Consider the following 16654-nt stretch of genomic DNA (forward strand, 5'->3'; position numbering starts at 1 on the left):
CTTACCTGGGAGATTAGACTCCTCGAGCTTGAAAATTGGCTTTGACACATCTTCACCCTCTATCTTGACCTTGTGCTTGGTTTGAAACTCTTCAATTTGCTCCTGGTAGTAACAGAACGAAAAAAAAAAAAGACATCTGGGTGTACTTCATGCAGTCATACACGCAAAAGCCATCGCAGGCATGGTCAACATCTTCTCAGCCTCGGAGAAACCCAGTGGCTTTGAAAAGGCGCTCAGGACACCCATGTCTTAGTTTTCCATCCCTGTTATGTGCCAGCTGCGGCTACATGACCACCCCAAACTTCCTAATCTTATCCACCCACGTGGTGACTGCACGATTCCAGAAACTGAACTCCTGAATGAGTATGTGTGGCCAGGATCTTTGCGTCAAATATTGTCGCCTGGGGCGGCAAACTCCCATTGGATTCGGTAAAATAAAAGGCTGCAATCATACAATATTGGTGCGATGCCATGTTTCACTTCCCCAATGTTAAGTAGGAAAAATACAGTTTGCCAACAAAAAAAATCTTGTAAAAAATATACATATATAAAGTAGCATAGGATATGACTTCCATGGTTTACCCAACCACCGGAGCTTTCATGACTGATGGCATAAAATACATAAGCCCAGAGGGCTTCAAGCAACGTGTTTAATTTAACAAAAAAGTGAAAACTCTTCCCCCCATCTAAATGCGGCCGGGTTCGAACCGGGGACCTCCGACTCATTAGGGCGATCGGCTACAGAATCGAAGTTCCCGGAGTCGAACTCAGCCGCGGCAGCTGCGTTTTGATGGAGGCGAAACACAAAGGCACCAGCATGCTGTGCGACGCACGTTTCAGATCCCCAGATGGTCGAAATTATTCTGGAGACCTCCACTAAGGCACCTCTTTCTTTCTTCTTTCACTCCAACCTTCCTCCCTTCCCTTAAGGTATGATTCCATCGAGAGGTGAGACAATTACTGTGCAATTTCATTTCCTCAAAAACCATGTTTTTTTCCTGTCGGGTTTCTGTTCACTATGAAATTCGATAGCTAGGCCCATTGACATCTGTTTGATGCAAGATATGTTTGGGCTAAAGTTGGTATCTTTTTCCTGTCAATCCATTCTCATGATGTCGAGACTGATTAAAAGTGCATCGTGGGACTAGAAGAGGCAAATGGTATGGTTCAGCAGCAACCAAGATGAAATGTACCGCTAGCCAAGTATTTTAAAGGGACACTGAGGAGAACCCTATCAAAATTTTTTTTGTTAGCAATATCTGATAGTTCGGCATTTCATGGCTTTGTTGATGCTTGTTCGGGAGCGAAAGATGCATTTATTTCAAAGAAATTTAGATTCGAAGTTGAAAAATTTTTTTTTCCCGCCGCCCCGATTCAAACTCGAGAACTCTTATGACGACCCGGAGAACTCTTATGACGACACAGAACGGAGTGACGTGAATTGTGACGTAAACGGAGACTCCGTGATTTCTGGAGGCTAGCGGTGCGGTGCGCAACCTTCCTTTGCAAGCCTCAGAGATTCGTGACATCCATGAAGTAAGGAAAATTCCTCCATGGTGGCGCCTCTTGTCCTAGGAAGTCATCACGCTTGTACTTGCGAGATTGGCCTGTGGCGGCGATACCTGTATTTTGGTTCTTGCTATTTTCTACATTACAAGAGCTTTGTATTCAGGAAGAGTGGCGTTTTTGTGATCAGGAGCTGGTATACTATGGATACAAGCCAACTTCAATTTCTCCTCAGTGTCCCTTTAAGGCAGAGGTGAGCTTAAAAGACGAATTGTCCAAATGGTACTACAGATCACATTCACAATCACCGCAACAAAGTCTTAGAACTGAGGACTTAATTTTAGTGACCAGAGCTTAACAGGTGTATGCTACTTTTCAGAGCTCATACTGGACTGCCAGTGACGAGATACAGCGCATCAAGTACGTTCCAGCCTCTCTCATAGGTTGCTGCTTTAACCTACTAAACATACAGCAATAAACAAAATAAAAATCTTCATTTTACTTTATTAAAGAAGTCAGAGGCACCAAAAATTTTTGCATCTACAATTCCGCTTCATGATTAGCTTTTTGTTTAACTCTTTCGTTACCACGCCACTAGGTGTCGATCACCAGTGATAGAAAATTTCAAACTGCTACGGACTTGTTGAGTCATCTGGTTTGTTGTTCACACATTGAACTTTCATTTCCTGTGTAACTTATATTTTTGCATCAAGGTATAATTTTTGAAATGCGCTTGAAGTTGAGGGTGTGGCGTCGAATGCTCCAAGAAAAGCGTCAAAGTTGGGAACGAGCGCACTCGAAACAACCCCGTTGCACACAATTCTTCTGCGCCTACAGAATTTATTTTTGATGCATCGAGTAGCAGGGACTCCGACGACGATGTTGCATTGTCAGATTTTGTTCCCAAAGCTCAAACTGCGCAACCAGAGCCCGGAACGGTGGCCTGTGTTTATTTTCTTGTTCCTGGTCCATTTGTGCGAACCAGAGCGCTCCTATGGAGCCACTACGGTGATGCTGCACCATCTAGTTTGTTCTTAAGAAACTAGTTTCATTTTCTGCATAGACTGCAATTTTCTATTGAGGCACGAATTTTTTTAATGCGCTTGAAGCCGAGGCTATGGCGTAGGGCGCTTCCAGCGCGGCGATGGTGCGTGCTCGCAAAAACCACGCTGCACGCGATTCTACTGCATCGGCAGCATATATTTTCGATGCATTGAGTAGCAGGGTCTCTGACAATGATATCGCACCGTTAGATTTTGGTTCAGACGCTCAAAACTGTGCAAACAGAGCTCGGAACGTTGGCCTGTTAGTTTCGCTTTCCAATACGCTTGTGCGAGCGGAGGTCTGCTATGAAGCATATGAAGTCTCTACGATGATGCAGTGCCATCTGATTTGTTGTTCAGAAACTAGTTCCATTTTTCTGTGTAGATCAAAATTTCCCCACGCGGCGCAAAATTTTGCAATGCCCTTGAAGCAGAGGTTACAGCATAGGCTGCTTCAAGCATGGCGTCGATCGCAAGGACGGTGCGAGCTTGAAAAAACCAGACTGCACGCGATTCCACTACATCGGCAGCAGATATTTTTGATGCATTGAGTATCGGGGCCTCTAACGATTTGATTTTGGTTCGGACGCTGAAAAGGTGCAAACAGAGCCCGGAATGTTGGCCTGTTCGTTGTATTCGTATAATACTTCTGTTTGTATAATTTTCCTCGTTTTTTTTTTCTGTAACAATATTAGTTACGATTTCTATCTTTAAAAAGCACGCCTATCAAGCTTTATTTTGGCACATAACATAATACTTCCAATTCATTTTTTGTCAGAGTGTAAAAATCATATCAAGGACACACTGAAATCAGCCTTTTCAAAGAGCACAAAGAAACAATTTCTAGCTCAAAAAGTATTTGAGTTATAAGTTTTACGTTTTAGTGCCAAGTTATAAAAAGATTTTGATCATTTTGTAATTGCTAGGATTTTTTAATAAATTATTTTTGGAGAATTATTGTCATGTAAATACAATTTTTTTGGTTGTTTTTCTATTTTTTCACAATATTTTGAAACAAGTATTTCTCTTGGAATAAACCTGATTAGAAAGTGCACCCCATTCCAATCGTTGTGCGTTTTGTATACTTTTACCTATTATACTTTTTCTAGAAAAAATGTTTGTCCGAGACCTATAAAAAACAGTCCTTTTTCCCATGGTAACGAAACAGTTAAATAGCAAGAAATGCCTAAGCAACAGACTATCTCCTTTCCTTGTCGCGGAGCAACACTGTTACAGCCATGAAGGTGGGCGGAGCTTCAGTGCAGGCTCTGAATTGCATCTGAGTACAGCCCTCTGATCTTAGGCAGGAGACAACCCATCCTGCCATGGGCGACAGTAGTGCACACTGTTCGCTTGTTTGAGTCATGGCCTGACGGGTGTTTTATTGTTTGTCTGTACGGACGTAGATGCAAGGTCATGAGCACTTGACAGATGGTTCGCTGCCTCTGCCAGCCGCTGCCAGTGCCGGAGCGCAGAAAGCCATAAGCCAACAACAATGCAGCCTGTGACACCCCCCCCAATATGCTCAATGCAAGAGCCCCTTGGCTCTGCCGATCCGCCTCTGGATGCTTCGGATCGAGCCGAGGTCCGAGAACTCTGCGTTTAAAGCTGCCAACCGTACAATAAATGACGGAAGCCAACAGTCACAGAAACCAAGGAGCATAGGGGATGTCTTTTTTTTTTTTAACTTGTGGCTTTTCATTACTGGGAGATTAATAAAAGCAGAGACTAAACGACTGCATGCCGCCGGTGGGACTCGAACCCCAGACCTGCGAATTTCGCGTCCGGTGCTCTACCAACTGAGCTACGGCAAAGGCTGTCCAATCTGCTGCTTTCAGGGGTATTGATGTGTAGTATAAGCTGACTAGTGTTCGCCAGCACCACCCTCGTCCATAGCGGCAGATGTAGTAAGTCATATTACCGCGAGTGCCACGTAGGAATGTAGTCGAACGGTGAGGGCGGAAGCTGTGCGAGAACCCTCTTATGCTACCTATGGCATCAAGGCTGCCAGATTCGAGGTCCTCATTAAACTATTAAGCATACAAGTGAAGGAAAAAGAGGTGCTCGTTATGGGATACATGACGGAAGCGTTGATGCCATAGGTAGCATAAAAGGATTTTCGCACAGCTTCCACCCTTACCTTTCCGACTACGTTCCTCCAAGGCACTCGCAGTAATATGGGACATACTACATCCGCCGCTATGGACGAGGGTGGCGCTGGTGAACACTCTGAAGGTTAGCTTATACTACACACAAATACCCCCGAAAGCAGCAGATCGGTCAGCCGTTGCCGTAGCTCAGTTGGTAGAGCACCGGATGCGAAATTCAGAGGTCGTGGGGTTTGGGTCCCACCGGCAGCATGTGGTTGGTTTTGTAGCGAAAGCTACATTGGCCACGAACTCACAGTTTTGCCGTGCTCGCATTCCCACCGCGCCCGCACCGTGCCACGTGACCAACCGCATGACGAACCCCGTGACCAGGCACGGCGCCGCGCCGCCGGCAGATGCTCCACACCATGTGACCGCCCACGTGACCAACCACGTGGTTGGTGAAGGGAGCCACTGAAACCCTCGCACACTCACTGAATAAAAAAAAAAAAACCTGTGTCGAGCATGGGAATCAAACGAGGGCCTTTGGCATTTGAGGCGGAGCCGCTACCACTCCGCCACGACGGCTCGCATGTAGTGAATGCGCGCCTTTCATATATTAACCTTTCCGAACCAGATGTCGCCGCAATTTCGCTACATATATCGTGGCCTGAAAGAGCTAGGCCATCATCAATTTTTTTCTTCTGCTTTTATTAATCTCCCATTGACGAAAACTACAAATTAAAAAAAAAACAGACATCCCCTGTGCTCCTTGCTTTCGGTGACTGTTAACTTCAGTCATTTACGCCATAACAAGCCTCTCTTTTCTTTTCACTTGTCTACCGCACAATAAACGCTTGCGCTTTTGTTAAGCACTTTCCTTCCTCTGGAGTGAGAGAGCGCATGCATGGTGAAATGCTGTCCAGGTCTTCAACGTTGCCAAGGTTAAAATCCATGCGCTACCTGCACCCATAGAGTGCACTAGTTGTGAAACAAAACCTGCCCCCATAATTCATGCACATACAATACTAGTACGATCACAGTCTACACAAATTAGCGAAGTTTCTGAACCTAAGTGAACAGTGGCGAGCACCGTTGCCCGCCCATTGCTCGCTAATGGTGCAATCGCCAGTTGTGCAGGACACACGGCAAGCACTGAGCAGTGCCACGCGGCCGTAATTAAATCCCGCCTGCCTTAAATAGGTCTGCATACGTGAATGCCTTCCCTGTGCTCCAGCATTTTGATTCCATCCACTTTTTGACCATGTTAATACTTCTTGAAATCCCATGAGATTCGTATCAGTGTGATTCTATTGTAATACTTTGTTCATTCTCATGTGAAACTCAACCAGCCTTAAAGATCTGCGTCAAGTCTAACTTCACCGCAGTTTAGGTGCCCAAATGGCCTGAGGCAGAGATACTGGCCCCATTTTTCACTCTTTTCTAACATATTATCAGCGAAAAAACTCCGTTGCTAGCTTATTATCACTAAACGGCTCCGTTATCATCAAAATTTGTTTTTGATTGTCTTCACTTCCCAACAACACATCTGTACATTACGAGGAATGTCGTTGGGGAATAGCATACTAACTTAGGCCACTTTGGGTCATCACACTACAGCGCTTTTGCTTTTCGGCCCCATTGAAACGCGACCAAAGTGGCCTTGAACTAGACCTTCAAAACCACATTCATAAAAAAGAAAAAATTCATGGCTACAGCTGCGAGGTCATTTTAATATTTGGACGTCTCAAGCCGTAAAAAAAATATCCGTGATTAAAAATGCAGCAGTAACACTAAGTAGTTCATTACGCATGTATGCAACCCTTTCCATTTGGCTTTCAAGAATTTGGAGCTACTCATAAACAAGACACCTGTTCAAAAAGCTGAGCGGGTGAATTTGCCTCATCATCTCTTTTTTTTGTGTGTGTGTTTATGAAACTAATTTCACCAATCATTACTGTGATCTGAGCGCCCTTGCCGGACACTTCTTTATTTGTGAGAACAATGAGCAGTCCACCTCTTGTGCTGCTGTGGAAGACACCGGTCAGGACTTACACCGAGCTTGGTGGGCTGGGCCCAGGATTGAAGCCAAGGGCCTAGGCTGGGATCAGGCTTTAAGCCTTGGGCCTCAAAATGATGCTCATGCAGTGCTCTATAACAAGTTGAGCCATGCAAAGCAGCACAAGTGACTTTCTCAAAAAAATGGTATTGCGGTGATGGCAGCTGCTACGTTTTTACCAGCAGATTATTGCAGAAAAAATGCAATTCATGTGGACATGGTTCCAGCAGGTACTATACAATCTTTTCTTACACCCCTGTTCACTAGTTACCTCCAAATCTACTAGTTACCTCCAAATCTAATTTCTGCACTGCACATGCAAGCACCGTATTTCCCTTATACTCTCTACAGCACAGCTGAGCAATTTTCTCTGCCTACCAACCCAACAGGCGAAGACCACTTCGAGTTACAGAATACCTAGCAGTAATCATTAACTATTTTGGTTTAACTGGTCAAATGACAGCAGCTGCCGCTGTGTATTTGGCGTGATGTTAGGGAGCTTAAGCTGCAAGCACCGCTAAAGAGACGTTGAAACACTGAAAAGCGTACACCTGCCACTGGCACCCTGTGAAGCCAGAACAAATGCAACTTCAGCAAAAACTGCACGTACCAAAAGCCTTCTGTGGAGCGGTAAAAACGGTGTGAGCCCTTTGCAAACAAGCAAATCCCACATTATACATTCGCTACACTATCCTCGGCGCCAGTGAAAGTTTTCCACAGCTTTGCTTCCATAAGCGGGCTTAATTCGCGCTGTTACGCACATCTTGCAGTAACTAACCACTAACCCGATTCAGCTGCACATGTAACACCTGCTGCTACCGCTCAGTACCCGCTGCGAAGTTGTACAGCGTAAGCCGCGAGCATTTCTAACGGACAGGTATGCATCCACGGGGCTTCCAACGACGCCACCGGAACTACAAAGGTCACCGCACGCACCAAGGACGGGGCACCAGACCGCCAAGAACAGCGAACTCACGTCGGTCCTGGCGGTGACGTCACTGTGTTCATTGTAGGCCGCCTTCACGACGACCACGGGTTCCTTGGACGGCGTCGGGGCGTCGGCGGAGGTCTGCTCCGGGCCCTGGCTGTCGCTGGCCGGAGTAGCATCGCCGGCCGACGAGCCGTCGTTGTTGGAGTCCGGGGCGTCCCTGTCGTCGCGCCTTTCACTCGGAGGCTCGCCCCGGCTGTCTTCGTCCGCCATGTCGGCCTGAACAACGACACAACCGTACCAGGTGTTCTCAAAACAGAAGCGATCGCCCACGGATCGAGCAGTACGACAAGAGAACACGCGCCTAGATTCGTAGCCGGCGCGCACCGCCAAGCGTGTGCGTACACGGCTCCTCCATTTTGCATTTTTTTTTTCTCTCGCACACTCTTCAAACGCGCGCTCTCCGCCTTCAAGGACTCCGGCGCCACGTTACGGACCGAGGATGAAACCGCACTGTGACTCGGGGAGAGTTGGGACACCAGCGAACGCCGTGAAGTGCATTCGGGCTCGAATCGACCGATATTGTAGGTTACAGGACGCGTTTTGCAACCGGCAGTACCTCCCGCTACAACGGCACTAAGGGACACGATGCCGAGCGGGATCCCCGAGTGGCGCGCCGACGGCGCCACTCCGGTTGCTTTTTTTCCCAAAGGGATGCCACTCGCGACATACCTTTACGGGCTTCCCACGACGTGGAGATTGATCTCTCTCGCGCTCGTACTCTCGATTTGATGTGTTCCACAATCTAGGAGGATTTTTTTTCAAAAAAGGACCGAGTTCACCATACAGTGCGTCTTGCAAAACAGTACGGTCAGACTCATTTTATCCGCAGTTTCGTATGATACGAATACGTTCCTTTCTTGCAGTTCATTACAAAGATTTGAGATGGTTATGAGGATTCAGGTAAAAAAATACGTCGAGTATAAATGAACAGCGCGATCGCCGATGCTGTTTTCTTTCCGCAGAGAAAGCGATGGAAGACCCAATTCACAAAACAAAGGCGGCTTGCGCCTGCGGTAACTGCGGCTGAGCCAAAATTCATCGATCGTGTTCCTCCGCAGGCGCTGTGGAATATTGATTTGCGCGAAGAGGTGCGCTGAGGCACGTGATAACATTCCGCGCCGGAAAAGAATCGCCCACTGCGTTCGTCTCGTGCGCTGACAATTCGACTCGAACGGCTCGCAAGTGGCCCCATTTGGTCGGGTCGCGTCGTTCGGCGTCGCAACACCGCAATCAGGCCTCGGTCAAAGGACTTCGAGGCCGAACGCCTTCACTGAGTGCTCCATCCTACGTGTCGGCTTGCCAAAGTAGAGGTAGTTTCGAGCGCTTTAGAATTGGCGTCGACGATTCGGTAAATCGTCCATTTTTCGCCCGTGAAAGATGGCCTACAGGGGACCGAGATCGTGAGTACCTCTGTGCGAGCCAGCACCAGCGATTTTATCGCTTTCTTATCAGCCGGGCAGCGATGCGACAAACTGCTGATGGGGGCCAAGCCTTTCCTTTCCCGAAGCCATTGCGGCGAGGCCTGCTGAGGAGCACCCGACGCTGTGGCGCGGTTCGATAATCATTCGATGCTGAAAATTTCCTTGCGAAAACACTCGTAGCATTACCTAGGCGAGGCATTCTCTAAAAATTTTGATTGGCAACTCGAACGTTAAAAGCTAAATGCTATGCGTCCCGCGAATGAATGCCACAACAATATGACGGAAGCGAAGACGTCTATCAGCTGCTGCCGGTGTACCGTAACATTTGCTCTAAAACCGGCCTAGGTTCTTAAGCTTTGTAGCTGTATCGTATTTGCTGTAGTTTAATTCTTCGCTGCCCTATTTAGATTGCGTTTAGAGCCTTAACGTGTCGCTATGCGACTCTGTATTCACCGGCGCCGCATCCATTCGATGCGGATGAGGTTGGAGCGAGTTTCGTTGCTTGGAAAGCCGCGCTGTCTCCGAACAGCTGTTCACTCGAAGGCGGAGCTTTATGACGCAGCTTTTTTTTTTTTTAGAAATTCGTAAATCGAATGTCGGCACATGAGTCGCGCTCGTCAGGACGTCTGCGGACGCCCCAGTTAAAAAAAAAAAAATGCGCCTTTCTAGTACCTTCTAGAGCGCTCCGCGCAGTTCTCAGGCGCTTGTGCTGCAAAGCCCAGCGCAGAATTCGTGTCCACTTTAGCTAGATTTTTGATGTTTTAGCTTGAGCTGCAGGTTTAGCGATTACTGACGCTAGTCTCGGGCGTAGGGCAGAGACCTGAGGCTAATTTCCTGCCCGCATTGGGCATAATTTTCGTTTTTTTTTTAGGTCGTGTTTGCCAACCGCAGCTTGTGCAGTCAGACTTCTGCAGTCGCGGAGGTCTCGCATTTGTTAACTAGCGATATAGAAAATCCTTTGTCCTATTTGAAGAATGACTGGCAGCGGGTATTGTCAGTGCTTTTGAGGACCAGTGAAATAATATACCTGAGGACTTTAGAGGAAACATCGGAGGCGCAGGCCACCTTCGCTACGCAACTCGCGTATGGCCGTCTCCCACTATCGTGCTAAACTTTTCATTCATTTCGTTCGAATGTATGAACGCCCGCACCTTGGCCGTGTGCCATGTCCCCCCGTTGCAGAACAGCCCGACAGCCTGTCGATATCACTTCCGTGTTTGCGTTCAGGAAGGCTTTTTTTTCCCTTTGATGGCCTTTTTCCCCTCGGCTTTTATTTTTTTTTCGCGAGTTCTGACCGTGCGAACCGAACAGGTTTTATTCTGAATCTGATTACAGCTTCGTCAACGCGTATGCGAATCGCAAAGTGGCATAGGCTTTTGGAACCAGTGTTCTTGCAGCAGTCTTTACCCTGCGTCAGCTGTTTCGCAGTGTTATGGTGGTCGTAGTCGTTAAAAACAACAACAAATTGACAGCGCTGCGCGATTGCCGATATCGATCTTTAAACAGGCAGTCGTGAAAACTGTCGACAGGTTCGATCGCGATGTCGACTCGCGTAAAAATTAATGAAGCCATAGGCAGCTTCTGCAAGGCGCAACCCGGGCTAGACCGCGGGCCAGACCATTGGCGCAAAGTGCTGTGCGTGAGTGGAGAGAGAGAGAGAGCTCGCGGTGCGAATCAAGGTCGCCCCCCCCCCCCCCCCCCCTCTCCCCTCGGCACCGTGTCCCATCCTTAGCAGCCTGCTCCCCACCGTGCCTGTTCGGTGTGAGATCGATACCTCGTGTAGTACATATCCTCCTCATCCGCCGTGCTCCCGGTGGAGCAGCCCCCCCGTCGCTTACCAGCAGGCTTTGTTTGTGTACGGACGTCTGCGCTTTTCGTTTTGTTTTGCGACTGGTCGTGCTTGTTTCGTGCGGCTGCGCGTGTCTGGAGCGCGCTCGGCAACTGCGGGAGGCGCCGCCGCTTCACGGCGCATGCGCGAGGAGGGCGTCCATGGCGAAATCCCGGAAGCCTGGTTCGGTCCGTCGGCCGCGACTGCCGCTTTGCCTTTGCGCGTGCGATTTGCAGCTTCGCCCTTTGCCGGCAGCACTTGTCACACCAGCCTTATTTTATTATCTCCCTCGCTCGAGAGGGGAGCCGCGATTTGAGCGAACGGGGCGGCCTTGGAAAGTGATTACTTGGCCGACCGTTGAAAGCTGCAGAGATGGGGCCCCGTGTGAGCGAATGTCGTAGCGAGCTCTGATAAAACTGAAATTGGGGAGCACCCGGGAGTAGACGCGTGCATGGCTTTCTTTCAGTTGTTAGCGTTAGGCAGACACTTACTGCAGCTTCGCATACATTCTCATCGTTTTCGAGGAAATTTAATGTGTTTGAGTCTCAGTAACTGGGACGCCACCAAGGTTTTGTTAGAATCATGCTGGATTCAAATTAACGGGGGTCTGATTGGGCTGCCCCGGTTGCATGTGATGTTGTCGAGACCAGTACATCGGGTCAAATAAACCACAAGTTCTGCATTAACAAGGTTTGTTGATGTATGAGAACTGGTGCCCTTCTTGGTCAGTCTTCTCATAGGTGTGACATGAAAGAGATCAGTGCAGACTGCAGATAAGAAGGGCTTCATTTGCAAGCTGCTTAAATGGCTTCAAGCAGTAACGGAACTAAAGCACAGTTATCACTTCTGTTCTGTCGAACGAGTTAACCGTTTTGTTTATTTCTTTTCAATTAAAAAAGAGCTTTACAACCATAGATGGTTTGTCCATGGTCCGAAGCTGCTACCAGCAGTACTCAGAAACTGCATTTGTGGCCAATCTGTGTGATGTCTGAGGATTACAAAAAGGGTTCAACTTAAGGACAGTGCAGTGAGCTACGGGAAGAAAAATGATAGGTGTAGCGTTAATAGACTGGAAGCGGGCAGAGTGGGTGAGGGATCAAACACAGGTTAATGACATCCTAGTCGAAATCAAGAGGAAGAAATGGGCTTGGACAGGGCATGCAATGCGAAGGCAAGATAACCGATGATCGGTAAGGGTAACAAGAGAAGGAAAGCGTATCGGGGCGGTAGAAAGAGGTGTGCGGATCAAATTAAGAAGATTGCAGGGATAGGGCGGCCACAGCTGGTATAGGACAAGGTTAGTTGGAGAGATATGGGAGAGGCCTTTGTCCTGCAGTGGGCGTAGTCTGGCTGATAGTGATGTACAACGCCTAAACATAGGTTCAAGGTTTAGGCTATTCAGTTCCAGGCCGTGCATTTTATCGCTCAAGAAAGGCATAAAGACGTCGTCTACTAGGTAGAGGTCATGTGCTGCCATAGCATGTTTAGATTTCCATGAGCTTGTTACATCCGATTCACAGTTTGGGTCTGAATTTGCTGGCAAAAGTTGAGGCCGGTGTTTCAACGTGCAATTCATGTTGGTGACAGCAGATTGGTTGGGAGGTGAGGTGGGGTATTTTTGGCCATACTGCTTGGAGAATGTCCAAGTTTCATGTTTCAGGATGCCGGGAGGCACATTGCTCTTTTCCAGAATGAGGTGGCAAGTTCGTCTTTCTAGAAAGCTTGCATCACTCGGATGTTATCTCGGACTAGTCTTGCCTAGCAGTTAGCAGCGACAGTTCTGTCTTGTGCCGGTAGCCAGAAAGGGGATAGGAGAAACGAGGGATCCTGTTGTCCCCCCTCCTTTCCTTGTAGCCAGAAATAAATTCAAATACAAAAAAAGACCAAGCGAATAAGCAGAATGTTAGTGATGGGGCTTACCAATCAACCAAACATTTTTTTTCTCCGCTTATTCTTATATTCAGTTTCTGGAAGGCATTGGTGTAGGCAGTTTTCATTGGATATTTAACAGTTGTTTACAGCTGTAGGTAGGTAATCTACTTAAACCTGTAGATATAGTATAAGCACAACCATAGCATAGGTATACTATATGGTGGAGAGAGGTTGGGCAGATGGTTCTTGGTAATCGCTAAGTGAACAAGAAAGGGGAAAACCATAGGGTACATGCCAACGTTCACACAACGTTTGTTAACTTTGTGATTATAAGTAGGCAATTGGAGGGTATATAGGGGGAATGATGAGGTTTGCAGCTATTGGTAGGTAATCTACCTATACCCATTAGTGTAGTATAGCTACAGCTATAGTGTACGTAGGCTATAGGTAGGTACATAATTTAATAAAGTGGGACTGATACGGTTCATTCACAACAAAGTCTGAAAAGTTCGACCACTAGGCCGCGAGTTTTGGGGGCTCCAGCTTCCTTTTATATGCACTGAAAGTGGTTGCTAATAATCTGCAACTTGACACGTGGAAAGTATGCCTGTTCATCTTTTTTTTTCCCCACTCATCTGCTGTGTTAACAAGACCATCTAATTTTCATGCATATTTACTGATTGGCCTGTTATTATTCTGGTAATCTCAACACTGTGCTCAAAGTCGAATTCTTTTTCAGTTGTGCACAAAGTTGTCAGAACTGTGCCTGTAAGCCTTGTGTAAACACTTGAAGAGAGCTCATCGCCTACCGGCTTGCGCCGCCACCTAATATATCACTGGTCTTCTTTGCAGCTGGCTTTGCCAGCTCATCTGGAAGCTGATTGGGCTTAGTGACTGGCTTTGATATTTTTGTAACAGCTTTGTTTTTACACTTTGATCAGTTGCATGCCCATATTCATTTATTTGGCTTTGTTTTCTTTGCATGTCTGTTTACTTGTAACCTTGCTCACGACGTGGTCATTCTTTCAAAGTTAAAACACGTACAGTGCCATTCATTGTCTTATGTCAACGCATGCATTCCTCGCACTATCATTGAGTGGAATAGTTTGCAATTGAACATCACCACAGAATCTGACATAAAAAAATTCCAATAACTCATTCGCTGGAATGGAAATGTGTTGCGTTTTTTATTTCTTCCTCTTGTGTTGATTTGTGTCCTAATTATTGTTTTTATTGTTGCACGTGTTCTTAGGATGGAACGTATTTGTAAAGATTTTTGTCCCCCTTATGTAATAGACTCCTAGCGAGGGCCTTTAGGGGTAACATGAATAAATAAATAGATTAGTCCAATGCACTTTGGAGAATCCCCCACGGTGGAGTAGATTTTATACAAGTAAGTATACTCGTTAGCATTTACCCAAGCGTAGCCATAGGGCTACACAGGAATGTTATACAGCTTTCTAAGAAACTCCTCAGTTTGCAAAAAATTCTGGCCCCAGACCAAGACTAATTTTTTTTCTTCACATGTGAAGTTCCTTAGAAAGGTGCGTAGCTTTCCATTGTAGATGCATGGCTGTGTTCAGGCGGATGCTAATGAGTAATTACTCTCTAGACTGCTCTGTCTTGCACAGATGCACAGAGAAGTGTTTGTAAAACGAAAGTTGCAACAAAGCCCAATTGCTGCAATCTAAATGTGCGGCTAGGAGCCGAAGGGCGTGCTTTGCAGTTCCGGCGAATGACTTGCATATTGCACCCTTCTAGGCCTGGCTGTGCCTGTGAGCAGTGAGGAATTCCAGGGATTTCGAAATTTTGGTGTTCCAAAAACATGTGGTTGTCTTTATATCTCAGGTATAGCTCAGTTTTGTGGTGCAAGAGGGTTTCTGGGGAGGCACTTGTGCAGTGGTGGGCAGATGACCCCGTCGTGTTGGCAGTGTATTGTGACACCCCCTTGTTCGTCGCAGGGACTTTGGGGGCCAGCAGGGGGGTCAACAGCAGTGGAGGGGAAACAGTGGTGGGGGACGGCCTCAGCCCGGCGGCGGCATGGGGCGCCCCATGATGGGCGGCTACGGCGATGGCCGCAATGGAGGCAGCAGCTTCGTCAACAACAGTCTCAAGGTGAGTGTCCTCTGCGTTTGAGAAAGGCCCCCCCTCTTGTTAGCCTGAAATCGATAAAAAAATTTTTCTATATACCTGTGGTTTTGAGCCATCATTCAGTAAGCCTCCAAAAGCCATGAAAGGGCTAAAAAGCGAGCTGAAATGCCAGCTGCTTCTAATTTGAAAATGACCACTGCAGGAAGAGGGTGTGGCCACTGAACACAGGTGGCCAGATACCAGGGAAGCATGTTGCCAGTCAGTCAAGAAGATTGATCAGTGAAATTCTCTCCACCATTCACGTAGCAGAGATGTTCTCATTCAAGAAAAGAGATTTGGTTATGTGTAAAGTAAGTTCAAGTGGGATGTTGTTTTAATTTTTGCGCTCTTCGTGTAGCATAGTGCAGTTCTGTTATTTTTGAAACCATGATTGTGACTGCTTGGTCTGCTTCCTACTATGCTTATGTAGTGCTGAAACCTGGCCGGGGTCGGGGTCCCTTTAAGGCCACGGATACCAAAATTTTGTCTTGCATCTGTTTTTCTTCTTTTCCTGCTTAAAATAATGGGATTTTGTAAGAACAGGACGAATGCCAGATTCCTGTATTTTAAGCTTTTCTCTGCCGAGTGGTTTTTGGCTTCCCAAGGAGAGGAGCATAGTGCATTGTCTCTTGCCAGTGCTAGCAAGTCTAGTGCACATTCTGCAGTCATTAAGAACAGGGTCTTCTCGTTGCTCTTAGAGCAATAATTGTGACATGCAACCTGCACCCACTGTCAATTGTATCAAAAGCACATTTTCGTGGGAAACCAAAGCTTAAACCCCCTAACTGACTTGGATGAGCCAGGCTTGCCATAAGCAGACTGTCATTTCTGACTCTTGACAAGGCGAACTTGTCGCGTGTTTTCTGGCACTCCTTGTCTGGTTTAAGGTGAGTAGGCCTCGTCAAAATAATTTTTTTGCAGTGCCGACAGATGGCAGTGTCGCCAGGGGGTTAACTGTGCAATAGCTCCCCCACGTTTCGTCCTACGTCTATGGAAAGAAATAATTGTTGTAGCACCCTTTTGCAAGTTGCCTTAAAAAGCTTTCCACTGCTTGCATGCGAGAACACCATTGCCATACAATTTTTTTTTTTCAGATATTCCTTGCAGAACGGCTATTGAAGTTGATATTAATCGGTTAGCCTCAGCTTTGTTTCAGACTGCTTGCACTGTAACTTTTTGACATGCACTGCCTTTTGTGCCAGTGTGCATTTTTTGTTGTTTTTCACCCTTTTATCATCGCATGCTAGCCTTGTCTTTTTTTTGTGTTTTTGACGTTTTGGCACTGAGAGTGTGTAAAAAGAAAATCTCCATTGCAGCAGTTTAAACTAAATAATAAGCCAATTTGCAGATGCATCAGGCCACTTGTAGCCTTCACATTCAGGGCTTAATGTTTTGTAGTGTGTACAGAGAATCATGCATTCGCTGTCACTGTGAAGCAGGGCATTTTCGTTGAGGCACGTCGCGTTGCCTGCAGGGGAAACAACCGGGTGGAAGCCTACGCAAGCCAGACTGGGAGAGAATTCAGCTGCAACCGTTCCAAAAGAACTTCTACAAGGAGCACCCCAACACTGCTAACCGCTCTGAGGTAAGAAGTCTTGCATTGCATTCGTTACTTGTAGATATTTGTTTTGATAAGGACTTTGGATGTGCTTAATAGCATTGAGGTGGGACTGGACTGTGTCTTGACAGTTATCACGTTGGGCAAAACCCGTGTTAC

The 16654-nt window shown here is 46.9% G+C and overlaps 2 protein-coding genes across 3 annotated transcripts in view; one reads left to right on the plus strand and one right to left on the minus strand.

Annotated features, from left to right (window-relative positions):
* Positions 1 to 8690, minus strand: part of LOC144101343 (uncharacterized) — a 32513-nt gene extending 23823 nt beyond the window's left edge. The window contains exons 1-3 of one of the 2 annotated variants that reach the window (XM_077634450.1): positions 8356 to 8690; positions 7672 to 7902; positions 6 to 102 (exon numbers count right to left, since the gene is read on the minus strand). In XM_077634450.1, the coding sequence (XP_077490576.1) occupies positions 6 to 102; positions 7672 to 7896 (322 nt within the window). In that variant the 5' untranslated portion in view covers positions 7897 to 7902; positions 8356 to 8690. The remainder of the gene's footprint in view (positions 1 to 5; positions 103 to 7671; positions 7903 to 8355) is intronic. The other variant, XM_077634451.1, reaches the window with a different exon arrangement.
* An 81-nt stretch (positions 8691 to 8771) lies between these two features.
* The window catches only part of LOC144101344 (putative ATP-dependent RNA helicase DDX5), a 31025-nt gene continuing 23142 nt past the window's right edge, over positions 8772 to 16654 (plus strand). The window contains exons 1-3 of the mRNA XM_077634452.1: positions 8772 to 9086; positions 14769 to 14922; positions 16412 to 16522. Of these exons, the coding sequence (XP_077490578.1) occupies positions 9064 to 9086; positions 14769 to 14922; positions 16412 to 16522 (288 nt within the window). The 5' untranslated portion in view covers positions 8772 to 9063. The remainder of the gene's footprint in view (positions 9087 to 14768; positions 14923 to 16411; positions 16523 to 16654) is intronic.

The sequence above is a fragment of the Amblyomma americanum genome, chromosome 8 (assembly GCF_052857255.1).
Source record: "Amblyomma americanum isolate KBUSLIRL-KWMA chromosome 8, ASM5285725v1, whole genome shotgun sequence".
NCBI classification, from domain to species: Eukaryota; Metazoa; Arthropoda; class Arachnida; order Ixodida; family Ixodidae; genus Amblyomma; species Amblyomma americanum.